The sequence below is a fragment of the Coturnix japonica genome, chromosome 2 (genome assembly GCF_001577835.2).
Source record: "Coturnix japonica isolate 7356 chromosome 2, Coturnix japonica 2.1, whole genome shotgun sequence".
NCBI lineage: Eukaryota > Metazoa > Chordata > Aves > Galliformes > Phasianidae > Coturnix > Coturnix japonica.
The window spans coordinates 27,033,896-27,049,267 of record NC_029517.1 but is presented as its reverse complement, the minus strand read 5'-3'; the positions used below and the strand labels follow the sequence as shown (position 1 = coordinate 27,049,267).

At 36.8% G+C, this 15,372-nt stretch overlaps 1 protein-coding gene across 7 annotated transcripts in view; it reads right to left on the bottom strand.

Moving 5' to 3' along the window:
* Positions 1 to 15,372, bottom strand: part of HDAC9 (histone deacetylase 9) — a 440,456-nt gene that overhangs the window by 94,988 nt on the left and 330,096 nt on the right. For all 7 annotated transcript variants that reach the window (XM_015853723.2, XM_015853724.2, XM_015853726.2 and 4 more), the window contains 5 exons: positions 13,892 to 13,999; positions 5,375 to 5,430; positions 5,043 to 5,130; positions 642 to 761; positions 210 to 307 (listed from right to left, as the gene is read on the bottom strand). In XM_015853723.2, coding sequence (XP_015709209.1) covers positions 210 to 307; positions 642 to 761; positions 5,043 to 5,130; positions 5,375 to 5,430; positions 13,892 to 13,999 — 470 coding nt within the window. The remainder of the gene's footprint in view (positions 1 to 209; positions 308 to 641; positions 762 to 5,042; positions 5,131 to 5,374; positions 5,431 to 13,891; positions 14,000 to 15,372) is intronic.

Sequence of the window (15,372 nt, the reverse complement as noted above, 5' to 3'; positions counted from 1 at the left end):
TTTAAAAATTATTTTTATAATTCTATGTGAGTGACAACTACAACTGAACTACCCATTTATTAATCTTACTAAGATTTCACATACCAGGATACCAGTATTAAAACAATTTCACCACGAGTTTCACCATTCTCCTGTCTTTCAAAATTACAGTCATTCATGTGTATATGTTGTACGACCAGTTTTCAAACTTTAAAAGAAAATGTACCAACCTGAATGCTGTGAGATATTCAACATCTCCCATGGGAGGATCCAAACCACCTGTCCAAGCAATATTTATATTAAAACCTTCACCTGGGCCACTTCCAACCTGCAAAAATAGGAAGAAAATGCCAAAAAGAAGTAAAAAGGAGGAAAACAGAGGAGGGAAAGAGAGGGAAAGGAGGGGAAAAAAAATAAAAAAAATCTGAAGTGTGCTTTAGAAACAAACATCAAACAAAATGTCAGATCAGCCAGCCTTATTTGACAAGGACTGCTCTGGGTTATGCACTTGTTCTTCACTGGTTCCCTGCTCCCAGTGGACAATTTGGTAATCTGGTGTAATTTAAAGAACCAGAGAAGGACAAGAAAATTAGGGGTAATCATGCAATGCAATTACCTGAAAGATACAAATAAAAATGGGACTCTAAAGAAATAAACCTAACCTCATTTGGGGCTCCACTGCCAGGGAAGAAGTTCCCATCATCATAGCGATGTAGTGAAATATACAGGATGCTGGGGTCAGCGTAAAAAGCCTGCTGTGTACCGTTGCCATGGTGAACATCCTAAAGGAGAAAGAAAACAGATGACAAATGTAATAACATCCAACTCAGTGTGGAGAGCTCAGTTCTGCTTTCTTTTACCCTCTCTCTCCGTTTCTCTCCCTCTCCCTTGCCCTTCTTTTGTCTTTCTTTTTCCCCCTCCCTTCACCACCCCATACTTCCTGAACTTTCAGGCAAATTACTCTTTAATGCACTCATTTTTTAAACTGGCTTCTAAAAATCAGGAAACCATAGCGAGCATGCCCTGGAGACTCCAGATGAGCAGTCATTGAGAAATCCCAGTCCTTTTGTACAATTAGATATTTATACACCAGCTCTTTGTACTCCTTGCCTCAATGATGGAATCTAGCATCCTGTTTTATGGAGGAATTTTATGACTTATTAACTGCCAACAGTTCATAACCCCTCAGGCTTAATTAACTAGCCTCATTGGCCTCTGAAGAAAGACTAATGTTTAAACTACAAACTAGTATTTTGCAGAAGGATCTATGGTTTACAGAGCTTTTTCACAATTCTTGACAGAACACTAAACATAAGTGTATTCATTGATTTGCCAAGTTCCACTATTGAGGTCAAGGGCTCTGTGACCAGCTGAGTAAATTGGCTTTCTTGAAACATTCAGTTCAGTTAGCAGTCCCTCAGCAGTTAGATCCACATCAAAAGAATTGCCAGATGCAGAAAGGGCTTCATACTTCACTTTTACAAAATCGTGACGGCAACAGTTGAAGACATAGGAATATGATCTCATTAGCTGTTAAATTATCTGACCGATAGGATGGTGCCTTCCACACTCAAGGAGTGACCTTGGCCTGTGTCCATACTTTGAACATTATAGAATGCCAGAGAAAAGAAATTCTGTCATTAAATAAAATACTGAAAAAAAAAAAAAATAAAAAAATCTGGCTGCATATCTGTATAATAAAGAAAAATATATGGAATTTTCTTACTTTTAAATTCTGTTTTTGCAGCTATACTACTTTAATGTATGTTCAGATACACAAAATTTTACAGCAAAAGTGGAAAACTCTTTGGTGAAGGAAAACTAAACTTTTTTTGTATTTTTTTTTATTGGGATTTTTGAAAAATTATATACATTGTCCATTCTCCACCTTTAGTTGATCAATTTAAAATTTCTGACATAAAGACAGAATTTGAAGGCAAGACAAAGCACTTTGAATGATGACGCTATCATTCAGACTATGTATTTTAGAAACACTATAAGGTTTGAAACAAATTTAAGCGTCAGAGAAACAATGGTCACATTTTCTATAGGATACCTGAGAGTTAAGAGTTAAGTTAAGTCTAAAGAGCCAAGAGCACAGCAAAAATTGCCCATTGAGTGTTCTCTTTGCCAACTGATATAGCCCACAGTTCTCACCCACACTGCTCAAAGCTCTCTGCATAAATTGAGTCTCATCTGAACTGCATTAATCTTGACTTGGTCTCCTCTAGGACTTACTGAGGCTAACACTGTGATGATTACTTTTTTTCCCAACTGAAATTACATGAAAAAAAACATGAAGATGAAATCACTGCAAAATTGTGTGTTAGGGGTGCAAGGCAGCACACATTGGTGTGATGGTGTTGGAGGGTTGAAGGCAGTCAGAATCGTATTAGTAGGCAAATGAAGTCGAGTGTGGCTTGTAGCCACAGATGTAATCCCAGATACACATCCAGTTTTCATATGGGGCAGAATTAATCAGTTTACTGCAACACAGACCCAGCTCTTGCTAGCATATAAATGGGTATGGATGATATTGGGACTAGGGATTCAACAAGCATCTGAAGAGCAATGGTGGCAATATAGATATTTCTGCAGACACCGTGCTTAAAAATGTAGAAGTAATTAATTTTGTGATTTTAATTAATCCTTTTCCAAGCATACTTAGGATATATTCTTGCTATAATGGTCTTCAAACAACAAGAAAACAAATTAAATGGGCAGGCAGAGCTTTATTATTAGTATTGAAATCTCAAGGCTAGCTTTTCTGTCTAAACTTTAATTCCACTGAGGGTTACTGCTTTCAAGAGCAACAGCTTCTCTGTTTAGATAAAGGAATGCATTGTTTAAGACTATGGATGTTACCACTTGGGAAATGTGTTCAAATTCTGCCCTTAGTAGATCAAATGAGTTCAGGATACATAGGTCAGTTCAAAAATTAAGATTTATTCAAAGGGTGAAATAAGGAAAGAAAACACGACTGAGAGACCTTTTATTTTTGTGTAGAAAACAAGGAAATTTTAAATGTAAGAATTTCTGTGTGAATACATAGTGACCATGAAGATTATACTCTATTTTTAACTAGAATTCTGTTTATTATGTCAGATTGAACATTACTTTTTAACATTTAAATTGTGGTAACATGCATAGCTGCCAAGCAGCATGGGGTCCTGCTGTTCTAGTCACTATCAAAACATAACCCTATAGGGTAATTTCAAATCTAACATTTGCAATTCTGTTATTTCTTTCAGATGCCCAAATTTTGTTGGTGGACACAGAAACATCACTATTAACATTATCCAGTCATTCAGTTTGGATTGAGAATTATCCGTAGTTTTCATGCATATAAGAAATTTTCCATGTGAATTTTTGTGCATCATTGCACTGACCATGGAGCAGGCTAGGGACTGGATTGCAGCTGCTCCAGGAATGAAGTAATCTGTGTCAGCCATATATTTCTCCCTTTTCGCCAGCTGAGATACTCTGGCCAATGGAATAGAGACAGAGAGGCTGAACATTCCCTATCTACTTTTCTGAGTAAGCATAAGAAACCTCACAGGTAATCATTCGCACAGGTAATGATTTGCACATTTAACCTTGCTTTGCAAAATTGAAGTTGAATTCCTATGTGCTTATTGGTTGCATAGGTCAAATTGAAGTGATTTCTTTTCTTGACTAGGTGAATGTAACACTTACAGTAAAAAAAAAAAAAAAAAAAAAGAGTCTTAGAAACATTAACAAAACTTAAACTTTGAGTATTTTTATATTCAAAATCAATAATAAACACAGAGCTCATTTTTTGATGGCATTTATAGCAGTAAAGCTCAACAAAATCTAAGATTCAGGTCAGCAAATGGATACAATACAGAGTGAAAAAGATTTTTTCACAAATGGTTTCTAGTAGTTTTTAAATATGTTCCTAAGTAGAATGATGATACACATTTTAAAAAGCATCCTAAGAATATCTAACTTACCCATATCTTATTTTACAAATCATTTTTTCCCTTGCTATTCTTTCTCTCACACTGCCGTTCTCTGGCTCTCTTCAACAACCAGGACGGATGTTTAACTGAACAAAAGTGCTAGATGGTAAGGCCATGACTTCACAATAAGATTTAATTATGAGTGCAGATATGAACAAGATTTAGGCTATTAAGCTCTGCACTTCAAAAACCCTTTAACATATTTTGTCTTTAAATCTTTTATCACCTGCAAAAATTAATTAAGTGCAGATGTAACGGGTTAGGTTTTGATGCCAGGGTTCATTTCCTGTCTATGCTTTGTCAGACACCCTATTACACCTCCTCATGAACTGTAAGAAAACAAAAATGGTGCTCATAAATCAGCATTCAACTTTCCTTGGGCTGTGCATTGGGCTGATCCTTTAAGTGCAAGGCAGAACTCCAATTCATTATTCATGAAAATAATATGGACAACATGCCAAATGTCATCTGCATTTAAATAATCCATTTGTTAAAACTATTAAGCATTGTGGAAGAATGCCTCCTATTAGAATACAAGACTAATCCTATGAAGTGGATTTTTAATCACATAGCTTTCCTTAAGGGAACCATCAAAAACTGGCAAACATGAATTGCAAACTTCTTAGAAGGAATGACCTGTTGATTTGTTTAATAATATTGAGCTTACACAACAAGTTGAATCATTGCTAGCTGGGAGAAATGGCCAGTTCTGTTACCAAAGCAACGGCATTCCTCAAAGCACATCAGACTATTTAAAGTTTGTATTCTGTAGGGAGAAGTAAACTTGGGTTCTGTAGGGTTATTTTAACAGTGGAAGTATCAATTCATTTAAGGACCATAAAAGTTGCCCTGATCTGTGCCTTCTTCTCATTAAATTGCAGTTAACACCATTAAAGTGAAACATAGATGTTTATGGTTTCAGTACTGCCATCCTGGCTTTAATGATTTCCCAAAATCAGAGGAAATGCACACCTTTATTACTTGTAGGTATTAAAAGCAGGAAAATCTGACATATAAATACAAATTCATTATCTTTTATCTAAATGCAAAGAAAATGTGATGCTTGTCAAGAATACATACCAGATCTACAATCAATATCTTGCCTATATTTAGCTTGTCTCTCAAGTATTTGGCAGTAATTGCAATTGAATTAAAAAAGCAGAACCCCCTGTGGAATAGAGAAGAACAGAAATAAGAAAGCAAATCAGTCAGGAAAACAGCTATAAATAATGTTCAGAGCATTTTTTAAAAAATGCTATATGATCTCTAAGGCCATAAATCTGCTTCTGGGAGTACCTAGAAAGCCTTTTCAGTCATCTGCTAACAATTACAGTTCTACAGAGACATGCACAACACAGGTGATTGCCAGTAACCTTAGTGCTCCAAGATGGGCAATATTCCCTGGTACTTACATGGCTGTTGATTCTTCAGCATGATGGCCTGGGGGCCTTACAACAGCAAAACCATTCTGTAAGAACAAGATAGGTTTTCAATTATCAGCTTAAAAAAATACTTGACTCAGTGCAAAACAGGGCAGCAGGCAGACTGGACTAAAATCTATTAGTGGCTCTTGAGCACTTTTTTTCTATTCAATAACTCTTTCACAGTAGTGCCAGAAATAATACGTGTGAGAATAGTGGTATATAAGCTTGCATAAATATGCGCACGAGCATACACATATACACAAACATTATGACCTACAGTTGAGGAAAAGACAGGATCAGAAAGATGTTATTATCAAATCTGCTGCCTAAAACTCAGATTTAAAAGGAAGCAGAGCTAAACAATTCATTATCGATATAAATATGTATAACCTTACATTGCTCTAGATTGAGACTCTTCAAACTGAAAGTAGGCAGAAGTATATATTTTAAAAGATTATTCCTTGTTGACTCTACATTCCATACGGACAAAATGATACATTCAGACTCACACACATGCAATTCCTAACAGTAGAAAAAGAACAGCAATGAATATCCCATATTTTTGCATTCTATACATTAAACTTGGGAGCCTTTCACAAAGGGCAACATTAGGAACAGTGATGATTAAGAAACCTTTTGCCACTGTAGCCATATTAGATTAAAGGGAGGACTTATTAAATTTCTTTTGCAACAGACTCGAGTAACACCTTCAGCAAAATTGCCCTCTATTTCAGCTACCCCAAATAGCTGGTCTCTTCTATTCAGCTATATTTTTGACATGAAAATAGTGATCACACATATATCAAAATAAAAAGCAAAAATCTTCATATGACTGTTACAGCCAAACTTGTATTTTCAAACAGTCTCGTGCAAATGCTATGTGTATGTGGAACACTACAAGTCTGAACGCTACATTTTCAGGGGGGAAGGAATGGAAAGGGTGGAATATTTCTATATTCTAATAATCAAGATTACAACAGGACAGTTAGATATACTTAAGCTAGTTAAATGTTAGTGTTTCAGCCTTTACTAATAGGAAATGAACATAATTTCTCAGCTTTCACTCACATAGGAATTTCTGCACAATTATCTACCAATGCAGCTTCACTGGCATTGCTTTATAAAAAGTTATTAACAGGCTATTTTATATCATTTCATTAATCTAAGCAGCCAGTTGAACAATTTTTTGCAGCCCTGGACAAACTTCTATCAGAGAACAACAAACTTTAACTACAGTGTAAACAGAGTACATATGTGAAGAGTAGTTCTGCTGGTCACCATTGAAAGAATTGGTGGGATTTTGTATCATGCCTTATTTTGAATTAGATATCCTCACTTCAAGAAGAAAAAGGCAAAGAAACTAAAGACAGAATAAAGATATATGTTCATATTTAGGCAAGCATTCCTGGAGGATAAATTGTCTAGGGATCAAACACAGCATCAATAAGAAAGGCATTGTGGATTGCATTAGTCTTCAGAATCAAACCAGCTTTATGATCTTAGCTAAAGTATTGATGCCTCTCAGTTGATTTTTGCATTTCTTTTTCACACAAAATATGACTTAGAGAAGAATTCTACAAAGAAATTTCTTCTAGATTTATGGAAAGACAAAGTACGTTTATGCAGAGGAATGTACAGATGAATATGGAAAAGAATAGTCAGAGAAGAAAGCATTTCTGGAAAGAAAGTTTCATGCTACCTGTATTTTATTTTCTCAGTATTTGAGTTTGAAACAAAAACCATGCAAGGATTAGAGCTGCCCACAGATCATTATTCCTAAATTTATCAGCACTCTAGAGAGACCAATATAACTAAAATGATTATCTCTGGCAGGATTTTGACAAGATTATTTGGAAATATTGTTTTGTTGTAGATAGCTAATTTTCTACTATCAGATCTCAAGTTAGTTAGCTATTCCAGTTCTCCATGAGCACACAGGACACTTCCATTACTGTTGTGATCATTTATATGGTGTTTTCTTGTTGTTGTTGCTTCAGTTGTTTACTTTCATAACATTACAATAAGTTCAGTATTCGCATAAGAACAATGTCTTATGGATAGAGCACATAATGTAATGAAAGTCTAATAAACACTGAAAACTAGTCAGCACACAGTATTAGCAGAATCTTTCAAGTAATTGATGAAACATTTCTTCTTTTTTGCAAGTTTTCATGAGCTCATCATGTATTAGCACAGCAGAACATAAATTCATTTAATTGGGCAACTTTTAAATACCAGACAGTGAGATCAGGACAGTAGACAGAAAGGCAAAAATTTGCTTTAAAGATAGAAAGATGAACACAGAGGAATATGTCAAAAATGAAGCCAATACACACGAATTCAAAGCATTTTTGTACAAAGCCTTATTTATAACAGGATACAGACACTTTTATATGTAGACAGAATATTAAACTGACTGACAGACATGAGCATTAGAAGCAGGATTCATGTCTATGTCATTATAAACTTACCTTTAGTAAAATTTGAGGATAAATAGTAAAGCCTAAACAGACACATGCCAAAATCTGTACATACTTGAGCAAGGAACAAAAGGAATCCTGTTCAAATTCAGTTCACATAACAGACATAGGGCAGATATACCCATTTAGATGAACCTTAAACAAAATTCTGAGAAAAAGTGTTGTTCTTTTTCCACTGCCTTTTGTGACCCCACAGGACTAGTTGGATACTCATTTTCCAACAAATAGAGGTGTACATCCCCATATTGTAGCCTTGTTTCCTTTGGTGATGCAGTTGTTTCTTTCCTGCATGGTGCTGCATTAGAACTTTGGACTACATCGTGCTTGGGTATCTACTACGCAGCTGCCTGAACCTTTCCAACAATAGTATTCAAAACATCACCATAACACAGTAGGTTACTTCAGAGCTTGAGACTTAACATCTACAGCAGAATTCCTTTGTTATTTCTATGACAAAAGGAGATAAAATAAAGCTAGGGATTTTTTTCCCTGGGGCGTCACATAGTGACTGTGGCAAGCTGTGGGCACTGTTGCCCTGGAACAGTGGAAAGGGAGATCTTGGTTTGCCCAAATCCCAATTGCACCAGAAGCCACCAATCAGGCTGGTAGCCCAGGCACCTGAGCAGCAGCACATTCCAGTTTCAGCCTTATTGGCCAGATGACTTCCAGAGGCAGTTCCAGTCTCAGCTATTGTGTGATTATACTTTGCATTTCCCAGCTATGTACCTTTGAAAAAAAGCTGCCAGGAAGATAGGTGAGTGCAATCCCTATTGATGAGCAATTTCTCAGCAGAACTCTGTTCCATGCGCTAGTTGATTGCAGTTATACATGTTAAGGACAGCTTTCTTAGGAACCTCTGTTTATTTTTCATAGAGATCAGATAGCTAACTCAGAACAACACTAAAAGGTCTACATCCAAAATAGATGTCAGAACCTCTTATTTTCTACACATCTAAGTACCTTAACTTATCTAGTTCTTATGTCTTAAAATTAACAGTACTCAGAAATTGTATTCTTAGACATTCAATTGTTTTTAATAGAAAATTTTTATATTTGCTATGCTCGGAATCAGGAGCAAATGACTGAAACTAATAGTTCATTTTTTTTTAGAAACTGGTTTAGTTATTATACAGAAATGTATCCACTTCTCCTGTCAGAATGAATATGCCTTGTGTTATATATATATAACACAATATATTTATAATATAGAAGTTAGAAGAAATCCAATTTTTTCCAATTTAAAAGGTGCTCCATAGAGTATACTTTACAAGGTGCAAACCCTGAAGTGCCCTTAGTGCTATCTTTAACCTTGTTTCTGCTTCTGACTCAGCTAACTCCTACAATAACAAACATCAGGGCTACTTTCAGTCACAACTGCCAACAAAGATCCTCTTCAAGTGGTACCCTGAAAATGGTAACCATATTCTTACCAGGTCACTTCTGTTGTAATGTGATCCCAAGCTATGACATCCAGCAGGGAGGGTAAGAATAAGGTTGGTGAAAGAACAAGGCAATCCTCAGGTATCTGAGGTGCAATTTTACAAGCTATTCATAGTGCCTGAGCAGGAGCCAGTATCTGGCCCTGGGGGTCTACGAATGAAGCGAACAAGAACACTCGATTTAGTGGAGCAGTTTTAGCAGTATGTAGATTTGCCAAGAAAACAATAATGGACAGAAGGGAATATCATTTTGTCTTGCAGAGGCATCTAGTAGAAGCTCTGAACACAAAAATGGATGTTAAATGTTTAACTGTTTGATGGAAACAAAGAGTTTCCTGTCTGTTTTTGAAGGTCCAAGAGGACAGCACTGGAGAATATACATGGAAAGCTGGTGCTTGCAGACTAACATGTACGCAACTGTGACAGCCTCTTAAGCCAAAGCTAGCACTAACCACACTGGGGAAAAGGCAGACAAACATTTTTAAAAACAGAGTGGTCATGGAGATAGGCTGCACACCACATATAATTAAAGTTGTACTTGTATATGAAATAATAATAGTCATTCAGATATAAATATAACCATAATTGCTAGGATAAAGTATCTAGGAGATGGTTCCATATAAAACTTTGTAATTCTGTAACTTGCAAAATCAAAGGAAATAAAGTACTATCCGAAAGACTTTATTGGTAACTTTGACATCTTTTATCAATCAGATCTCTAACACTAGCAAAATAAACATTTACTATTTATTAAATATCAGATATTGTTAATAACATTGAACGTAACCAGCAGAAAAAATTATGTTTTTCTTTTTTGGCTGCTACAAATTACTCAGAAAGTCAGAGGGAGAGTGTTTCAGGGCAGAGGGTGTGACAAAGGGGTAGAAATGAGGCTAGGGCAGAGCCTGTAGAAGGAGAGTTATCTTTGGGCCACCTGAGTGCAAGGCATTTCCCAGGAAAGATATCCTTTGGCAACCAGTAGAGTTATGCGGTGTTTGCTGTTGCTCCAGCAGGCATGGAAAATTTGCTGGCCTGAAATATTACTGGAGGAAACACACTGTAGGACCAGGAGGACGTTTGTTTTCAGCCCATTTTGCTAGTTATGCCCCTAGAACTTTTTTTCTAATAAATGCTGCAGTTTCAAAAAAGGAATGGATGATTTTTATACAAATGCTTTCAAGAGTAGAAAATTAAGAGTTGGGGACAGTTGTACTAATTAAAGTAATCTTGCTTATTCACTAGATTAACACAGTTTTATAATGTTTTATCCAAAGCCTTGCGGGACAAAGACCTTGAAAAGGTGCATTTGGAATGAGAATTTCAGGTTCAGTTTAGTTATCCAGGTATGATTCAGCAGATAACAGCAGAATCTCACTGGCTAAACTCATGAGATTTATTTTGGTATTAATTCAGCCTGATGTATCAGAATGAACCATCCCAGGAATATATCATATTCTGGTATAGAGGAAACTCATTTTAACTGCTTTCATTCTGTTAAATGACCCCTGACTACCAATGGGGTAACTCTACACGTGGTGTGTGCTTGCACTTGTATATACATGCATATGATAAGGAGGAAAAAGGGCTTGTGCTTTTCTTAATTCAGCTGAAGTGAATGCAAGTTCTCTTTTAAATTCCATTCTATTTAATTATTTTTTATTTATTTATTCTGAAATTGCTTCCTAATTCATTCAAAGTTTCTTAAAACCAGAGAGCAACCATACATCTACCAGGTCTTGATAGCTTATTATGTAGGCATTTTCTTTTTCAAATTTGTCATGTTAAAAATTTTTGGCACTTAAGTGATTCCATCACAGAAAAGGGTGTTGCCATTACCAGTGTTGACATATTTAAAGGATATACAAAGTAAGCTACAGAATAATCCTTAATATGGGTACTGTACTTAATTAACTCCAGCTTGTAATAGTACTGAATGAGGATATTTCATAATTGATCTTGTAGTCGTACTCTTTTTCTTAGCAGCACATCAACTGAGACTGTGAAGTAAGCATGGAAAAGTCCATTCCTTCCTGAAATGGACTTTGAATGTCTTATACCAGTCAATATAGGGTAGTATATATTTGTTGCTTTCTATAAACTTGGCTGAGAGGACATTTGTCTCCAATACTGTAAACCCTTTTTGTTCATCTAAATTTGCCTGCATGTATATCCATAAACTAAAATACAATTTCATTTTTATTTTAAGAAATTCTTGTTCATCTTCTGTAATATATATATTGATACATCTAGCTGTAACAAATATTTGAGCAGCCTATACAGAACTACGCTGACAAATTTGAAAGCTCTTGCATCGTAACAGCAGTTTTAAAATGAATTAATCAGTTTCTCATTCCTGAGGCTTCTTTACTCAGACTTTGCCTATGCTAGAAGTTTTACTCTAAGGTTACCCAGTATTGAATGTAGGAAGTTCCTGCTGCGTGTTTTTAGTCTGATGATGTGAGCTGCAGGACATGGAGCACTTTGCGTGGAACTGTGGGATTTCGGAACAAGTCCGTGTGTTCTGTCTCATAATTTACTATTCTTCTTAAGATGACATCAAACTGACAGTGCACCATCTGATAACAATCCATGGAGATAATCTTCCAGGGAAAAACTAACAGCACGTTTCTCTTCTGCTGTCAACTTCTTGTTTACATGCTGCAGAGCTGTTATAGTTTACGCACCACAATGGAAGGCGTTTTTGTCATCCAAAGATCCTGAAGATGTGGCAGACCTTTCCAGATTCCTATCAAAGCTTAATCCTCCCACTCAGTGCTCACAGTACAGGCTCCAGAAGGTCGCTTCACATGCATATTTGCTCAATAAATGTGGATGGAAGCAGAGAGCTTCCTTTATTTCTCTCAGATCTTCACAAGTATGCTAAAGAATTGGCATTTTCCTTGTACTAGAAATAGATTATCTGTGATATATACATATTTCTAGATGAATAATGGCAGCAAGATGGAAAATTAACTTTAAAATTATCCTAAAAATAGATTAGAACATCTGTGAGGCTAAAATCTCCCAGATAGCTAAAATTTCAACCTGGACACCACGTACAAAGCTCCAGAACACACTGGATAAATAAATAAATAAATAAATAAAATCCTTAATGAAATCTGCCATATGATGTTGCAGAGGTCATCTTGTCTGAGCAAAACTCAAGTTTGTATGCAGTGGCAAAGCAAACATAGGACTGTCAAAATAGCTCATGTCAGTATTAGTGTTGTCAGTCAATCCTTAATAACTTTTCCATGCATTTCTTTCACTGTAAATCATAAATAATACATGTGGATTGTTAGTTCAAAGAGTCAACAAGAACATTGGCACCTAAGTCATTGAGTTTCATGCTTGGAAGTATAGGAGCAGATAAATAAATACCGAGTAGGAGTGGCATAAGTATGCTCAGAATAGCATGGAGTATGCCCAACTCACTTGCGTATCAGAACTTTCTGTTCCTCTTTTCTATATATTATAAACTATAATCAACCTGATGGACCCTCTCCTTGATCTGAGATTCCAAGATTGATATGGGGTTGGTGCAGCACCTACCTAATGATTTTAGTAAATGAACACAAAAGTTTAGTACTCATGTTTGATTGGATTCACGGATATATTACTGTGTTTCATCTGAATGCTCTTTTACATATGTATATACATGTTCTATTTATAAATACACATAAACATATGTAACCCTCCTCTGATATGTAGCTAATATATTTTGATTGAAATGAGACATATAGAGGAAGCAAATTCCCAAGTTTCTCGACACATTGGAATTTTAAAAAATCATTGTATAATACAAATTCTAAAATATTTATTTGTATATTGACTTGGGAAACAGGACTGAATCCATTAGTGTTTAGACTGGAAAGAGTACAAACAGTTTCATTAAGGAGACATGTTAGCTCCAACAATGTTTATTGGGGCAAGACTGCATTCAGACTGCATATGGTGTACCTTTAAATAGGGCCGTTAAAATACCAAATAAAATGTCAAAGTCCGTCAGGTCTGGAGCTTTTATAAATTGTTTAGACTGGAGTTAATTTGGATTTCGTACATCATTCTTTGCAGATCGTACAGAAAGGAGATAGGAACGAGGAGGCAACCTGGCAGAACAACAAGGGGCAGTCAGTCTGGAACTGCCACAGGGAAGGTGTATTCTGGATCATTAATCTCCTCATCAACAGCATCCCTCTTCCTCCCCACACCCTGCTCACCCACTGATTGCCTCCCCACCTCTCTGGGTGGTATCCTGAGATCGTGCACGTGACTAAGTCATATTTAAAACAAAATCACTTTAAAAGGCAGATCCACAGCAACTTGTCAGCTACGTGTACACTACAAGTAACTTCAATTTGGGCCGCAGAACCCTTTACTCTGGAGAACAATGCTATTGCAGAAAGTCAAGGGCAAAATAGAACCTGGTGAGTCCCACCAGCAACTTCAAGGAGCCACTAGGGCTGCCACTCTTTGGTGGCCATCCTCTCATTTCTCCTCCCATGGCCCAGCAAAGCAGCAAACAAGGCCTTTCTTCAGCCCCCTGCCCTCCCTGCCTCCCACCCACCGCATGGCCCGGACCTCACCTTCAGCTCCCGGGAGGCCACGCGGGCCGCCAGCTCGATGACACAGCCCACCGCCATGCGTGCCGCTCCGGCTGAGTGCAGCTCATTCCAAACGGTGTCACTGTCCACCTGAGCAAACAGCCAGCCCCAAGAGGAGGGCAGGGGAGAGAGGGAGAGGGAGAGGGAGAAGGAAAGCATGAGAGAAAACAAACCCATGAGGGAGGGCTGGCAGCGTGACAGCCCATGTACAATAACATCAGTCTTCCATCCGGGCCAGCTGAAAGGCCTTCTGGACATGGCTTTACTTATGCTTTTTCTTTGCACGGGCTTCTCCAATGGAAACACATTCCTGTCATGCCTCGCTGCCATTCCCTGTTTAGATTTCTTATTATAAACAGTGTTACATTGGTCGGACCTGGCCTGCTCACTGGCCAGCAGATGCCCTGAGCTGAGTCCTTATGCTGAAGGGAACAGGGCTGCTGGTGAGGGACATGGTATCCTGGGCACCGCTGTCCCACAGAAACTGGCTGGCAGCCTGGATCATTATGTGCTTTAAAAGAAGCAGTAAGACCTCTTATCTTTCTGACCCAGACAGGCATTGTTTGTTAATGATTGAAATCACTGCTTATTAATTTTGCTAGTTACTCTTTGCACGGACAAAAAAATAAAATGGAATTAAAATGGTATTTTTCAAGTTTTGACATTAGCCGCATTTTGACTAAAAGGCTGTAGGTCACAATAACAGATGAATGCTATTGGTTAAAGCAGAGAAAATTCTTTCACATGCATGCATGCTAAGCAAGAAATTGTCACTGTAAAACTTAACTTGAATATTATATAAAGATTAAACGCTATAAAGGTATTTCAAACACAGAATATAAAGAAAATCTTACAAATACAGCTAAGCAGCTCTGCTCTACAGCTTCAATGAGAATCCCAACATTTTACTTATTAAATCTATTTTTAGTAACTATTGATTTGCTGAAACAAGCACCGAAGTATAGATGAAATGTTGCATATCCTTTCTATGATATTATGCCAAGCTGACGTGATGGTGTGAAGCAGTCTGAAAAAATTATCTGTAGAGGCAGCCAGACTTCCTTGATGCTCCGTGAGAAGTGCATTTGGTTATATCATACTGCACAAATCTATCATGAAAAGAAAAACGTTTAGGGATAGACAAAATACTGTGGCAGATGCTATTTGGACAACTTCCAATTACTCTGAGACATGTTTTCAGTTTGAACCATCAGCTTCTGTTCCTAATTTCCTTAAAAAGGAATACAGGAAAAAAAAATAAATTAAAAAAAAAAATTAGAAAAAGAAAAGGAAAAAAAAAGAAAAAGGAGGTAAAGGAAGAAATCAAGAGCTTGAAAATGGATGTGAATGCTCCTCAACTGCATAGGTTCTTAGAAATTCTCTGATTCATCATTTGAAACAGAAAGCAGCTTGATCTTCCCTACACTGGCTAAATGTTTTCACCATTACTGTTACAACAATAT